This window comes from Mugil cephalus, chromosome 1 (genome assembly GCF_022458985.1).
Source record: "Mugil cephalus isolate CIBA_MC_2020 chromosome 1, CIBA_Mcephalus_1.1, whole genome shotgun sequence".
NCBI lineage: Eukaryota > Metazoa > Chordata > Actinopteri > Mugiliformes > Mugilidae > Mugil > Mugil cephalus.
In genome coordinates, this window is record NC_061770.1 from 26,388,871 (window position 1) to 26,403,823 (window position 14,953).

The window sequence follows — 14,953 nt, forward strand, 5'->3', positions numbered from 1 at the left end:
TGACGTCTGACAGCTGCTTCACCTTTTTCTTTTTTGTACATTTGTGCCACCTGTTGCCGTGATGTGTTTACAGTCTGTGTCCGTTCCAAATCTCCTCGTTGATGATACTCACATGAGACTCGACGACAATGTTTCTGGCAACGCTGGCGGTTTTTTACTTACATCTCCTTTCTCCAGACCATAACTTGTGTTCGCTTTATGGTTTTATGGCTCATTAAAATACAACATTATTGTTAGAACATGAAACTTTGATGTTATAACTTTATACTGGTGGATAAGTGGAGAGGTGGACTCACTAATAATAACCACAGACTCAAGAAGCTGCTTAAACTACAGCAAACTGTTGAGAAAATACAGTTGTTATTGTGAATATTGCTCAATAATGGCTGAAAAATAATTTCATTTATATTCAGTCAGTTAATGAATGTGTATAAATTCCTGTTAATTACTGAGAGGCTGTGTTTCATAAAAACTTTCTATAACAAGACCAGTAAAACAAAACTTATCCAAAAAGTTGAAGCTTGAACATTCATCTATATTATATTGTTTTATATTGTTGAAAAAAAAATATTTAAGTGTATTTTAGCTTGTAATTTGGCCCAAGTCCCGCCCACTAACATGGAAAGGGGTGGAGCTTATGACCTATACTGCAGCCTCCCGTCACCAGGGGGAGCTCTAGTCGTTTTGGCTTCACTTTAGAGTCTGCCTTCCATATCTATTCTATCTATGAGTAAAACCGTTTGTGAGCTGACATTATGCTGAATCAGTGGGTGATATTCACAGCTTGAAGAAGCATCTTATGAATAAAAAATATACATATTTATAACGAGAAACTTTTCACGTTATGACTTGATACTGATCCGTTTTTCTTTTTCTGCGGTTTGATTCGTGTTAACTAACCCTAACGCCTGGTGAAAGTAAAGATGAAGAGTCTGAGGCGACAGAGAGTCGAGGCCGACACATATTGTAATCCCAACATTTCAACACTGTGAACATTACAAAGTCAGAGTCATTCCTGTGACATAGAAAACACAACCTGGCCTTCCCTCCGTACAAACATGGCATTAGTTGTGTGTCTAGCATTAAAACGAGCTACAGTCACATCTCCCGCTCCTCCGTCTGCTCTAGAGGTTTCAGTGAACGTTAAAGACACATTAATGCTGTTGACGACTACACAGTTTAACTTCCTGTACAAAGAGTCCTGTTCACATACTCTTCACATGTTCTCCCTCACAACACACATTCACGTCTGACATGACAACCTGGTTCTTCACCTCCACTGGATGCTGCGTTAGAGGCAGAAATAACCCAGCGTCAGTCGTTTCTGATGGTGGAGACGTTCTCCAGGCAGAGACGGCTGTGGATGCTGGACAGGTTTAAACAACCAGAACTTCCAAAATGAACGATCTTCTGCAAGAACCAATTTCTGAGTTACAATCATGTTTATTTTGGGGGAGTTTGAACTGAAGTTGCTCTTTTCTTGTGTTTGCTATGAGGTTAGGTTTGGTCTGAAGGAACCTCCAAGGTTTTATCCTCAAAGAGTTTCTGCTTCTGGACATTTGGGGTTAGAATTTGAACACTAAATATTCTCAACTGATCAGGCATAACATTATGACCACCTTCCTAATAATGTGAAGGAATGAATCCCAGGTCGTAAAGTTTCCTTTAAGAACGCAGAACACTGAATTGTCGCAAGCTGGATTAAATGTTATTCACTTCCCCTGTCAGTGGTCATAATGTTGTGGCTGATTGGTTTAGATCGATAGTAAAGAATTCTGTATTTGCTGCTAAGTTCCAGATGAAATAACAAGTGGCAGTAGAGACGAGCTCAAGAAACCAGATTATTTCTGCCTCAGAATAATTTAGAGCTGTTACTAGACAATGATTTGAATTAAGAATTTAAAATTCTAATTTCCATATTTTAAATCCACGGACATGTGATATTTGCCAAACAAGACAAATGTTCTCATTAGTTCTCACGCTCAGTCCAGTATCGAAGCATCAAACATCCCTAATGAATCATGGATTTATTTAAACTCTCATTTCAATAAAACCAACTGTGGAACCAACAAAGACGATGTTCAACGTTTTCCATCTGTTCTGCATCCCAAACATTCTTCACCACGAGGCCGGAGAGAACAGTCCCTCCGGAGAGTCCAGAAACAGGCTCCTGGTCTGTGCAAGTACAGCAACTTCTCTAAATCTCACTACAGATTAAACATCTCTGGAAAGGGGGCGGCGCTGAGTCTGTACAGGGGTATCATACAAACGGAGGTCTGGCAGAGGAAGAGAAGACGGGATGAAAGCTGATTACTGTTCTGGAAGAGAAAAAAATAAAACAAAAAAAAAGTGACGCTTAAAGGTTTTTGCATTTCTTCATAAAAATGATTCAAATCATCAACACGAGTCCTGGAAGTCAACAAAGAGAACTCAACCAAACACATTAAACTGAAACATATGGTTCAGTGTTTGTGGTAACAGCTGATCAGCGTCTACAGCCGCTTGGAGGAATCTGATCCCAGAACAGAACCAGATCAGTTCTGAGATGTTGGTGGTTTCCTCTCATCACCTGATGCTTCAGGCTCTTCCACCACATTTCTATTGGATTAAATCCTCGTTTATTCCAACTAAACCAGGAACCTCTGAACACGTGGACTAATTTTCCTGACACTCGTCCAAGCTGCTGTAGGCGGCTTCATGTGTTTGACTGGGTTCTATCTCTGTCCACTTTCAGGACTTGTGTGAAAATCTGTGGATGTTTTGAGTCATTTTTAAGCAGAAATTTTGAAAACCTTAAAGCGACTCTGTAGGAGGAGGAAATGAGAGAGAGGGAAGCGGAGGTGAAAGCTAAGAGCAGACTGGACGGTGGGGTGATTGATTTATGGACAAAATGGTCGATCCGTGGTTGAGGAGGGACTCGTGACTCTAGTTGGTGATGGACAAAATGGCCGACGTGTCTTTAGCCTTGTCAAAGAAGATGGACGTCTCATTGGCCGCCTTCAGCTTGACCTGGGCGGAGCCGGGCGATCCTTGAGCTGTGGTTGGCTGGCATTCCTGGCAACAGCAGCAGCAGCAGTCCATGAAGGCCTGGCCGAGAGCCTGAAACACGTCGCACACAAACAGGCGTCAGATGCTTCACTACCTGCTTCCCTCAATGCATGAATAAATCTACCAGACAGACACGTAATTAATCAAAGTTAGACCGTCACGTCTGCCGTCTCTTTACGTGGCTGCTTTAGCTTCGGCTTCCTGCAACATCTCATCCTACGTTCCATGTAAACGTCTCAGCAACACGGTTTGTTTGGAAAATGAATAATCATGCACCTACTTTGAGAGCTGCTTGTGATTTATACAGAGTTCATTTTGTGACGAGGTAAATTTGATGCTTTTTAGAAGCTACAGGAGGTTGAGGAACACATTTAAAACATTAATGAGTTTTGTTCTTTGTCAGTTCCTGTCTGTTAATAGGCGGCTGGTCCTGTGGATATTTCACTAATTTGGGAAATTCTCTGTCTCTTGTTCAGCTTTTCCAGCTCTGACCAAGGTTTGTCTCTGAGGGGCAATAATTAACCCAGTGAACAGTTCTTCTGGTGTGGTGACCAGACGTCCTCTTTTTCCCAGACTTGTCCTCTTTTTGAGACCTAAAGATGGGACAAACTCAACCTTTAAAACAATCACATTCGTCCTATTAGAGCCTCAAACATGTTTACTGAAGAGTCCTCTCTTTCACAAACTCAAATCTGGTCCATACCTTCTATCCATCCTTCAAGCTACAACACTGGTCACCAGATACGCTGGAGAACGTTGGTTTTTAGCCTCTGCACCTGAACTGAACACTAGACCAGCAGCCATGTGTCGACCAGAGGCCGTGAATGTTGACGACATTGAGAACCTTTAAAGACATGAAGTGACTGGTACCAAGTTGAACTCATCCTAACGTTGAGTATCATTGAGGACATTTCCTCTTTGGTTCCTACCACTCGGAGCACCGACGTTGACGCTATTTTCTTCTCAATCAGAAGGAGAGCTGGCTACATTTATACAACAGCAATGTTGCTACATTCTGCTTGTTTCACTGAGAAATATCCAAGGGACGTCCATGAGAAACCACCTTCTCACTTCTCAACATGGGACATGGAGTTTCGGGTTAATTTGGGATGTTAGTCATTGGGGCCAATATCCACAGTCCTCATTTTCTCTATCCTTAGAAATGCACAAAACCTAAATATTGCAATAAAAAATGTAATGGAGATGCCTACATTTCTCAAAACCTCTCAAATATCTAAAGCTAAAACACTTTGATGCTCTCATGAAATTTCAAGATGACGCAGGAGGTGACCAGTTCATTTCAAGTCCAAGAATTGAAGAAACTTGAAGAGTTACGGCACCTGGTTACTACAGGCAGGTGGTGGAACGTCAAGTTCCTGTAAATCTTTGGTGTGACTTCCGTTAACCTTCTAACCTACCTTACACAGACACAACAGCAGCACAGGTGTCACAGACGACTTGAAGAACAACAGGAAGTGATGTAAGAGCGCCAGCATGGAGGCGGTGTCCTCGGAGACGGTGATGTGCGTGTAGGCCAGCGTGATGTTGCAGACGTGTTCGGGCAGAGCGCACACGCCGTACACCACGGCTAGCGCTAGCAGCGTGCAGTTCAGCTGCCGCTCCACGGCCTGGTGCTGCTGCCTCTTCTGATTGGACGAGCGGTCGTCATGGGTGCGCTGCTTTTGTGCGGAGGTGGAGTCGCTGTTGACGTTGCGGGTGGCCATCTGGCAGAGGACGGTGAAGAGGACGGGGAGGCAGAAGTAGCAGCCGAAACACCACCACATGCGACCCTGAGGACGAAAGACGAGGAGAAACTTCAGAAGAGTCTTCAGGTTGAGGCAGGAGGTGGTGGTTCAGACTAGGGCTGATGCTAACAGTAGTAACCAGACTGATCTGACCTTAGCTCTACTAAACCTGACGTCCGGTCAGTTTTTCACTTGCATGGATGGAAGTGAAACTTCAAAATGTCTGAGACCAAACATTTGTAAAAAGTTTGTCTAGACTTCACCTGTAAAGATGCAGACTGAGCTTCAACCTGCAACAGGGGAGGTAACGCCTGGAATTAGATTCAACATCTGATCTCACCTGGTGATACCTGAGCAGGAGGGAGTGGAGGGAGTCCGGCAGGTAGAGGGACAGAGGAGAGGAGGGGGTGATGGTGCAGGAGTCGACCAGCCGGCCGGTGGACGGGGACACGGCCTGGCTCAGCTGCCACAGGAAGATTTCCGGGCTGGACAGCAGCAAGGCGGCGAGCCACACCAGCAGCAGCTTCAGCAGCACCGTGCGGCAGCGCTCCACCCGCCGGGCCTTCGGCTGAGACGAGGAGGTGGCAGCGTGGAAGCGATCGATGCCCAGGGCACAAAGGGTGAAGGACGTGATGCCCAGAGACACGACCTGCACACATGACGGCAGCTGTTAAGACTGTTAAGAAAAAAAAAACTTTCAGACATCACTAAAACATTTTACGCTCTCATGGTGGTTCTTCAGATAAACTGATTTAAAAGTGTATCTCAAAAGTGCAATGGAAACAGTTTTTTGCCTTGGTCATGTGACCAGTTCATTTGAAGTCCATCTTCCAAGATTCAAGATGACTTTATTGATCCCCTCAGGGAAATAGTTTTGTCCAAGAGCCTCAGGATGAGAGAGAACATAAGTGAACTAAGAATAAGAGTCAAAATAAAATAAAATAGCCTTAAAAAAAATAGAAAAAGAATGAAGTAGGAAGTCAGAATTACAAGAGAAATGTGCAGTCCAATCTACAGTCCTATGTACCTGGAATATACAGCATTATGTACAGATAAGAGAGATAAACACATTGTAAAGTTCCTCAGTCCCAAAGATTCTCAGTTCGTACCTAAAGTGTCTCAATGAGATCTTATATAAAGTGTAAAATGTCTATAAAGTGTTTTGAGTCCAGATGCGCAACCGACAGTGCAATCACCCAAACCACGAACCGTTAGCCTGCTAACAGTTAGCATTGTGTATTCTGATGGCTGTGGGGATGAATGACCTCCTGAAGACTCCGTCCCACAGCTCAGTGACAGGATGGACAAGAATTTAAGAGAATTATGGGACATCATGTAGAGACGAGACTTTACGAGAGTTCAATGGAAACACAAATTAAACTTTACTCAAATTTCAGAGATATCGCTTTTATGTGGAAATGTTTATCGTGGAAAAACAAATGGAAAAGCAGCTAGTGTTGCTCAGAGTCTTTATGAGTTTTACTGGGAATTAAAAAGTGTCTCTTTCAATAGATCTATTGTCTTTCAAATTAGTTTCTTGTCCTGTTTTTTTTTTTTTTTTATACACAGCTTCTGTCTGTCAGAAGTTTGTTTATCTTGTTTCTCCTGTTCTTCTTCTCTCTCTATCTTCTCTGGTTCTACCCGGCTGGTCTTCAGCAGATGGTTCCTCCATATGAGCTGGTTCTGCTCCAGGTTTCTTCCTGTTAAAGGGAGTTTTTCCCTCAGGCTGCTCTGGAGGTTTCAGGCTGTTTTTTGTGAAGCGTCTTGAGACGATTTGTATTGTTATTGACACTGTATAAATAAACTTGAATTGAATTCAATTGAATTGTATTTTAGAGCAAGGAGGGTGGGGGTAGATGGATGGGTCAACAGAACATTGGGCTGTTTGTTTTCTTGCTTCTTTTAACCTCTTCCTTTAAACTCGTTTTAAATTTGCGTCTCAAATGCAGCTCATTTAACAAGACTTCACACCTCCTACTACATCAGAGTATCACTGAGGACATTTGTTAGGACCTTCTAGGTTTTTTCCGTTAATGTTCGTTAATGAACTTCATAAGACGCTGGTTTGGGGTCAGTTAATTCTGGGATACCCGGTTGGACAAAGTTACTTTCTAATGTGTCCTTAATAAAACAATGGGACAAGTTCACATCCTGGTATTAGGACTGACAGCTCCTCTAAAGTGAATCCAAATAATGTGGAGCTCCCTCTGGTGGCTGGCTGCAATATAGGTACTATGCTCCGCCTCTGGTGGGTGGGACTTGGGCCAAACTAAAAGACTAAGGTACACACTGCATGGTTTTTATTAAAAGATCGCTTCTCTCACTATGTAGAAACATCAACGTACTGTTAATATGTGTAAAATCTACTAAATGAGTAGTTTTGCTGTAAACAAACTGGTCTCAATGATCTGAGGGATCTTTGCAGTTATTTCCTTGAGTTAAACTTTTGTTTTATATGATTGTAAGTGAACAAACAGAGTTAACTACCTAGCTGAAACAATACTACGATGTTAGCTCCGTGGGAAAAGAAGTCCACAGTCGTAAGTTAACATTTAGAAAGTCTGAATCCATAAAGGGGCTGAATTTAAATAAATAAAACAAGTGCAGTGTATGATCCAACATCTCTTAATAACTGTTGGAGGTAGAGCACAGCGCAGTATTAACCAATCACCGGTGAGTCCAGAGGAAGTGTGATCATAGAAAAATCCAAGATGGCGCCGTCCATCTAGCTTCACTTTGACCAATGGGAGGAGACATGTCATCCATGTTTTTTTCTAAAGCTTGTGATTCAGATGTGTACATACACACTCCAACTTCCTCTCACTTTATTAGAAGCTCCACCCACCTCCATATAAGGCACCATGCGGCAGGTGATGTCACCTAGGATCCTCCTATGGGAGAGTTGGTTGAGGACCACCACAGGAAGGCAAAGCACCAGGACCAGGAAGTCCCAGAATGCCATGCTGGCCAGCAGGTAGTTCCAGGCGGACCTCATGTAGTAGTTGTTCCAGACGACGCACATGACCGCCATGTTTCCCACCACGCCCACCGCCAGGACCAGGCCGGCCAGGAACAGGATAGCGTAGGCCGCGTATGAGCTCTCCGCCAGCGGGTAGAAAGGGTTGAAGAGTCCTGGGACGTCGTGTGCGGGGATGGAGGTGTTACCAGAGTGGAGGTTGACGTCATTGTCCTGACCATCGTCTCCGGTTGTTACTAGTGTTGTGTTGCTGAACTCTGTGACCTGAGGCGTCGTCACCCAGTCGTTCTCAAAGGAGTGGCTGAAGGTGGACTGTTGCTCGTCCTCGTCGGCGCCGCGGGTCAGCCGACGGTTGCGGTCCAGGTCCAGATCCAGCAGGAGGCTCTGGGCAGGGGTGTTGTCCTGAGCTTTGGTCTGCTGGCCGGTCCAAACGGGCTCCAGTTTGACACCAGAGGAAGGTTTAAGAAGGTCTTCGTGCTGGCTGCCATGTTGCCCAACACTCTTTGCATCAGTAAAGAGCAGTGGCAGGGACAGACACAGCAACAGACAAACCGACTGAGACATGATGCAGAATTTAATATGAAAACCACACAAGAAATCTTCAGGACTGCCTCATAGAGTGTTCCCAAGAAAGTCCTCAGACACAAAATAATCACTTTGAGTTTTTAGTATAATTTGTCCAAGAAAAAACAGATTCAACAAAGTCAACAAGTCCAGGAATGACGAGGAGAAGACTAGGCTGCAGAATTCAACAAGTTTAGGAAAAGTTTCCAGATTATGAAGAAAAACCTGTTCTCAGGACGTCCAGTTGAGTCCTCTTCTTCTCTTCAGCCTCCCAACACTGTAGAGTTTAGCGGCACTTAAACCTCAGCTCTGTTTCTCCCATCCATTAGTAATCCAAACAGGTGTCAGACCTCCAGGAAGAGGAGGAGGAGAAGGAGGACGGAGGGGAGCAGGGTGAGGGTCCTTGTCCGTGTCGGGGCTGCTGTGTCTGGGCTGCGGGGAGCAGAGAGACTGGGCGTCCTGGAGCTCCGAGGGTCTCTGGGAACAAGCAGCCCTCTGCAGCACGGCTGGATGGAGCCTTTGTCAGGACACACACAGGCATACAAACAAGGCTGGCACGCACACAAACACACACATTTGTCTGCAAAACCATGCATGCATACTTTCCTTTTACTCTTTTTGGCTTCCACTTTCTCACACACATATTTAAACACGCTCCGTTCTGCTGCCCCCTGCTGGTTTCACTGGAAACTAAAAAAAAAAAAAAAAAAAAACTTCACTTCTGACTTTCAGCTGCTCTGTTTTAGGAGCTCGTATCTAATGATTTGACCTTAGTGATCAGAGTCTAATTCTGCCAAACAATCAAATGAGAGCAAAACCAACCTGGTACTGAGTTATGGGTTTTTCCTGGAGGAACAAAGATTTAAATCCAGTTTGAAGCGTCACTGCCATCTACAGGTAGAAGCTGCCAGAACCACTGAGCAAATATATTCTAATATTATTAGTTGCCTCAAAAATAGATTCCATTGATCTATCAGGGTGTAACTCAACATATTTCATTAGTTAAGTTATGTTTTGTCCTTTTCATTATTCCTACGTGTTGCCATTATTATTTAATTTCATTTTTTCCAGACTTTGCTTTTTCAGATGCTGCTTTATTCCAGTGAAGTTTGAGGCTGAAGCTCAAATTAGAAAGAAGTGAAGGTGAAGAACATGAAACTGTTTTAAAGTTGTTCATTCACCTCTGATGTGAGAGCAGATTGCCCTTTGAGTTTTGGTACAACTGTTGTCGCTCCATTTTCTATCACTGTGCATCTCTACACAATGGCCAACACCTTCAAAGCTGTTTGGTTCTGGAGGCGCGAGTTCTTGAAGTTGGCCTCATCATTTCTGTAGAAATCTCTGTCTGACATCGACCCTCTTCCTGTTGTTCACATATTCATACAACACGGTCCAAGCTCTCTGAAAACATTTGTTTTATGTTTCTTTAGCCTCAGTTTTTGAAGTATTTTGATCTTAACATTCATAGCTTCTCAATTTATATGTAATATACAGTGGGGGAAATAAGTATTTGATCCCCTGCTGAATTTGTAAGTTTGCCCACTTCCATAGAAATGATCAGACTCTGGTTTTTATGGTTGTTTACTGGTTATGGGTATAGACAGAATATCAATCGAAAATGCATAAAAAACACACAATCTAAAAGTTATAAATTGTTATGTATTTTATTAAGGGAAATAAGTATTTGATCCCCAACAATTCACTTAGAATTCAGGCTCCTACAGATTGGCTGGTGCGCATGTGGCACACAGCTGTGCTCAGTCAACTAATTACCAATACTCCTGATCTTAACTCGTCATGTATATAAAGCACACCTGCTCTAAGAATCAGTTTCTTACATTCCAACTTCTACAGCACCATGGGCAAGACCAAAGAGCTGTCAAAAGATGTCAGGGACAAGATTGTAGACCTGCACAAGGCTGGTATAGGTTACAAAACCATCAGCAAAAGGCTTGGTGAGAAGGTGACAACTATTGGTGCCATTATTCGCAAGTGGAAGACCCATAAAAGGACCATCAACTGTCCTCGGTCTGGAGCTCCCCGCAAAATCTCGCCTCATGGAGTGAGGATGATGATGAGAAAGGTGAGGGAGCAGCCTAAAACAACACGGCAGGAGCTTGTTAATGATCTGGAAGCAGTTGGGACCTCCGTCACCAAGAAAACAGTTGGTAACACACTGCGCCGTTATGGATTGAACTCTTGCAGTGCCCGCAAGGTCCCCCTGCTCAAGAAGGCACATGTACAGGCCCGCCTTAAGTTTGCCAGTGAACATCTAAATGACTCAGAGAAGGCTTGGGAGAAAGTGCTGTGGTCTGACGAAACCAAAGTTGAGCTATTTGGCATTAACTCGACCCGCCGTGTTTGGAGGATGAAAAAACGTGAGTATGACCCAAAGAACACCATACCCACGGTTAAGCATGGAGGTGGAAACATCATGTTTTGGGGCTGTTTTTCAGCAAAGGGTACAGGGCAACTTCACCGCATTATGGGGCCAATGAATGCAGCCATGTACTGTAACATCTTGGACAAAAGCCTTCTTCCTCAGCAAGAACACTGAAGATGCCTCGTGGGTGGGTTTTCCAACATGACAATGACCCAAAACATACTGCCAGGACAACAAAGGAGTGGCTCAAGAAGAAGCATATTAAGGTCATGGAGTGGCCTAGTCAGTCTCCAGACCTTAACCCGATCGAAAACCTGTGGAGGGAGCTGAAGCTCTGAGTTTCCAAGAGGCAGCCAAGAAACTTGAAGGATTTAGAGACTGTCTGTAAAGATGAATGGGCCAAAATCCCTCCTGCGCTGTGTGCAAACCTGGTGACCAACTACAAGAAACGTCTCATCGCTGTGCTTGCCAACAAAGGTTTCTCTACAAAGTACTGACTTGTGTTGTGCTTGGGCATCAAATACTTATTTCCCTTAATAAAATACATAACAATTTATAACTTTTAGATTGTGTGTTTTTTATGCATTTTCCACTGATATTCTGTCTATACCCATAACCAGTAAACAACCATAAAAGCCAGAGTCTGATCATTTCTATGGAAGTGGGCAAACTTACAAATTCAGCAGGGGATCAAATACTTATTTCCCCCACTGTATAGAGTTTATTTATTTTTCATCATGACTGAACAGAAGAGAAATCCTGTGAACACCCATTGATGAGGACAGTGAATTCAATCTGAGCTCGTACTGAACCACTGAATGATGCTTCACTAAACCCTAACTTCATATTTTTTATGGAATTTAACTCCGTCACTTTGTTTAATGGTACGAAAAATAAAAATAAAAAATAAAAAAACAACTTGAATAGATATATATATATATATATAAAAAAAATAGAAATACTGTACGACATAAATAGACTTTCAGTATATATATGAATATACATCTATGCATCTGTAAATAGTATATACATTGAATATGAACATGAGCTGAAAAAGAGTATGTACAGAAATGTAATGAGGTGGTTACTGGGAACGGTCACATGCTCAGAGTTCAGCCCGGGGAAAGAAACTGTTTTTGGCATAGGTGTTGATCTGCTCATTAAATCCGAGGGATTCAGGAGTAAATGGTCAAAGTAGTTTTCTCTCAGAGAATTCTCTCTGAAATATCACTTGTTATGTTGCTGTAGGTCTAAGTCAGGGGTCACCAACTACATTTGTCGGAAGAATTTTACTGGACAGTGACCTCTGGGGCTGGACCCTCAAATAAAATAAAAATCTAAATTTAATGTAGCATTTAATGTTCAAGTAAACTTTATTCATAGAGCACTTGAAAAACAAACACAGCTGAAACCAATCCTGATGACATCATCACTGGCTTCAATGCAGATTCAGTTAGTGGAAGGAAAAGGCCTCTAACACAGGAAGGCTGAAATGGCCCTGAAAGGTCACGAAACGAAAAATTGATGTGGAAGACAGATCCTTAAATGATGAATGGACTGAAGAGTACGCATTCATCACGGCAACCTTTAGAAATGTGTTACCTGTAACTTATGAAACTGTTGCTGATGCACAAGAATATAATCTTCACCAGTTGGTTTTTCCTCCTTTTTTTGCATTGAAAAGTCTGATGCTTGTTGTTGAGATTGAAATAAAAACCAACCATGTTAAGTAATTGCTTGAGGAAAAGTTACGTAGAAAAAAAGAAAAAAAAGAAACTTTGCATCACGTGGTTTTTGTTGTAGAGGAAGTTAAAGTCATGTGAACAAACTAAATGATGTGACACACGTCTCTGTAACCACACCACCCTCACAGTTCATTCTTTTAGTTTCATGTATATGGAGATAAATCACAAGTCAGACCATGTTCCAGAGTCAGGTTTTTGTTTAACATTTAGTTTTCACTGTGAATCACTGACAGCGTCATCTGTTAGAGCAGATAGTTGATAACATCCTGGTGAAAGAGGTGATGAGTCACATGAAGGAGAACGACGTTAAGAGTTTAACTCAGCAAAGATTTGATTTTATTAATGCACCACCCGGCCGGCCGGCACGCTAAGAGACCCAAACCAAACACACCCACAGGTGCATTGTGGGTGGAGGAGGGTCCTCATACATCCTGCTGGTCATGTTGAGTTTTAATGTTGTGAACTGTCCTGCTGTTCATTTCAAATACGTCAGTGAGACGAAGTCAGAGGTGTTTTCATTCCTCATCCTCAAAAGGCCTTCCATGGGTTATTTTATAGTCCACATTAGAGGAAGGTCAAACACCAACAGAAACAGAAAGCGTCTGTCTTGGCACATTTTTACAGAATTCAGCAAAAGGGGGAAACACTGACAGTAAAAACCATCTCTTCATGTTTTCACACTAAACTTTGATTTACATTTACAGTTCTACTAATGTCATATACAGATGTTGATTGAATCCTGTTTGATGTTAAATCTCAGTTAAAACATTATATATATAATATATAATGTGACAAAGTGGAACTTTTATTATGTTGTTTTTCATCTGTACAGTCACAGAAATGACTTTTAATGTCTAATGTATGATAATGTTAAAGAGGTTCAGCATTTGAGGACAGATCATCTTGAATGTGCTCTCTCTACCCGGTCATGAATCTTTTTTCCAATTTTCTACGTTGGTTCTAAACTTATCCATCACAGCAGCAAATTAGCTTCGTAAAGAGACTCATATTTCTACATAAATTCGGTCGAATATATAAATCTTTTAAAAACAATTTTAAATGTGGTTTCAAGTGGTTGAGTCTTTCTAGATCACTACATCCAGTGGTTTTGTTAATAAATGGGCTGCATTAAACACGCCACCAGATTTAGAACAATTCCACTTTTAGTTGATAAATCAACGTTCAGACGTGAATTCAAAGCTTTTACTTCATACTCTACATCTTTCCTCATATAGAAATTCTACTGAGGATGTGAAAAATGTGGAACTAAAGTTAAACATGTCAAAGGTGGTGTATAGAAAAATAAAATGATCATCATCTCTGTGTACAGCTCCACATCTAATAAAGCTCAGCTCATCTACATTTAGTGAAACAATCTTTACACATTCTTCTTCTTCTATTTTTTCTAGCTGGCATAGAAGAAACTAAACAGATCATTTACAAAATGCATATATATTAGAAAAATCATTTGGTTCAAACTGCCCTGCACATGTCAGGTTTTCGTGGATACCTGGAGAATCTCTACTGACTGGAATCCTCAGGAGGAAGTTATGGAGCTGTTGGTGGCTGATTGTTTAGACCAGTCAGATGTGACATCTCTGTACAACAGTAACTGTGATGTCACACTGAGGAGTCTTTCCACTGTGTGTGGACTTTTGGCTGCAACTCTTCCATGAAGACGCCTCCAGACAGTAGATGGTGAAACTGGGTCCCACTGGTTTCTGACAGTTCTGGGCTGATGAACATCTTCAGATTTCAGATTCATCTGCTGCACTAAGTTTTATTGGCCGACCACTGAGTCTACGATCCTCAATGTCGCCCTGACCTGTTACTTCCTCTAAATTTAGTTCACACATAGTCACAATAAATGAGTCTGGAATGTTTCCTGGTTTCAGTTTAGTTTCTCTCTCACCAGGATCAAGTAGCAGAGGATTTTGTGTCCGTGTCAAACTCCATCTGAAGGTAATGGAGCAGTTTTGAATGTTTTCAGTCTTTCTACTTTTACTCCAGTTTAACATAGAAGTAACAATTCTACACAGCACACAAAGTAAAATCAGTAAGTAGAAATGTATGTATAAAATAGAAGAAAACCAAATATGGGATTGTAAACTTAAACTGTAAACCTGAAAGCAGGAAGTGAAGGCAAGTGAAGGTCAGTGAAGGCATCATCATCAGTGGAGGATCAGCTGATCTGTTTACAACATGAATGATCAGTGTTTCAGCAGCATGGACCAGAGACAGGACAGACTGGAGGGACCTGGACCTGGACCTGGACCTGGACCTGGATATAAAGCTGGACCTGAAGCTGGACCTGGACCTGGACCTGGACCTGGACCTGGACCTGTGTCCTGGTCCAAAGACATAGCTACTGATCTTAAACAGAGTCAGAGGTAAGAGGTTAATATTACATCAGAAAGAGAATTTTCCTGAATAATTAAGAAGTTTTATGGTCATTGTCCGATAAAAACAACAGACAGTTTAGCAGCTCTCT

General features: G+C 42.3%; 1 protein-coding gene across 1 annotated transcript; it reads right to left on the reverse strand.

Annotated features, from left to right (window-relative positions):
* Window positions 1–948: 948 nt before the first annotated feature.
* gpr37l1b (G protein-coupled receptor 37 like 1b) lies at window positions 949–8,952 on the reverse strand. The gene is made up of 4 exons (XM_047586936.1): window positions 7,639–8,952; window positions 5,134–5,442; window positions 4,467–4,838; window positions 949–3,099 (listed from the first exon to the last, which is right to left on the reverse strand). Exons 1-4 carry the CDS (start codon window positions 8,332–8,334, stop codon window positions 2,926–2,928), a joined length of 1,551 nt encoding a protein of 516 aa, XP_047442892.1. The 5' UTR covers window positions 8,335–8,952; the 3' UTR covers window positions 949–2,925.
* Between the last annotated feature and the right edge of the window lie 6,001 nt (window positions 8,953–14,953).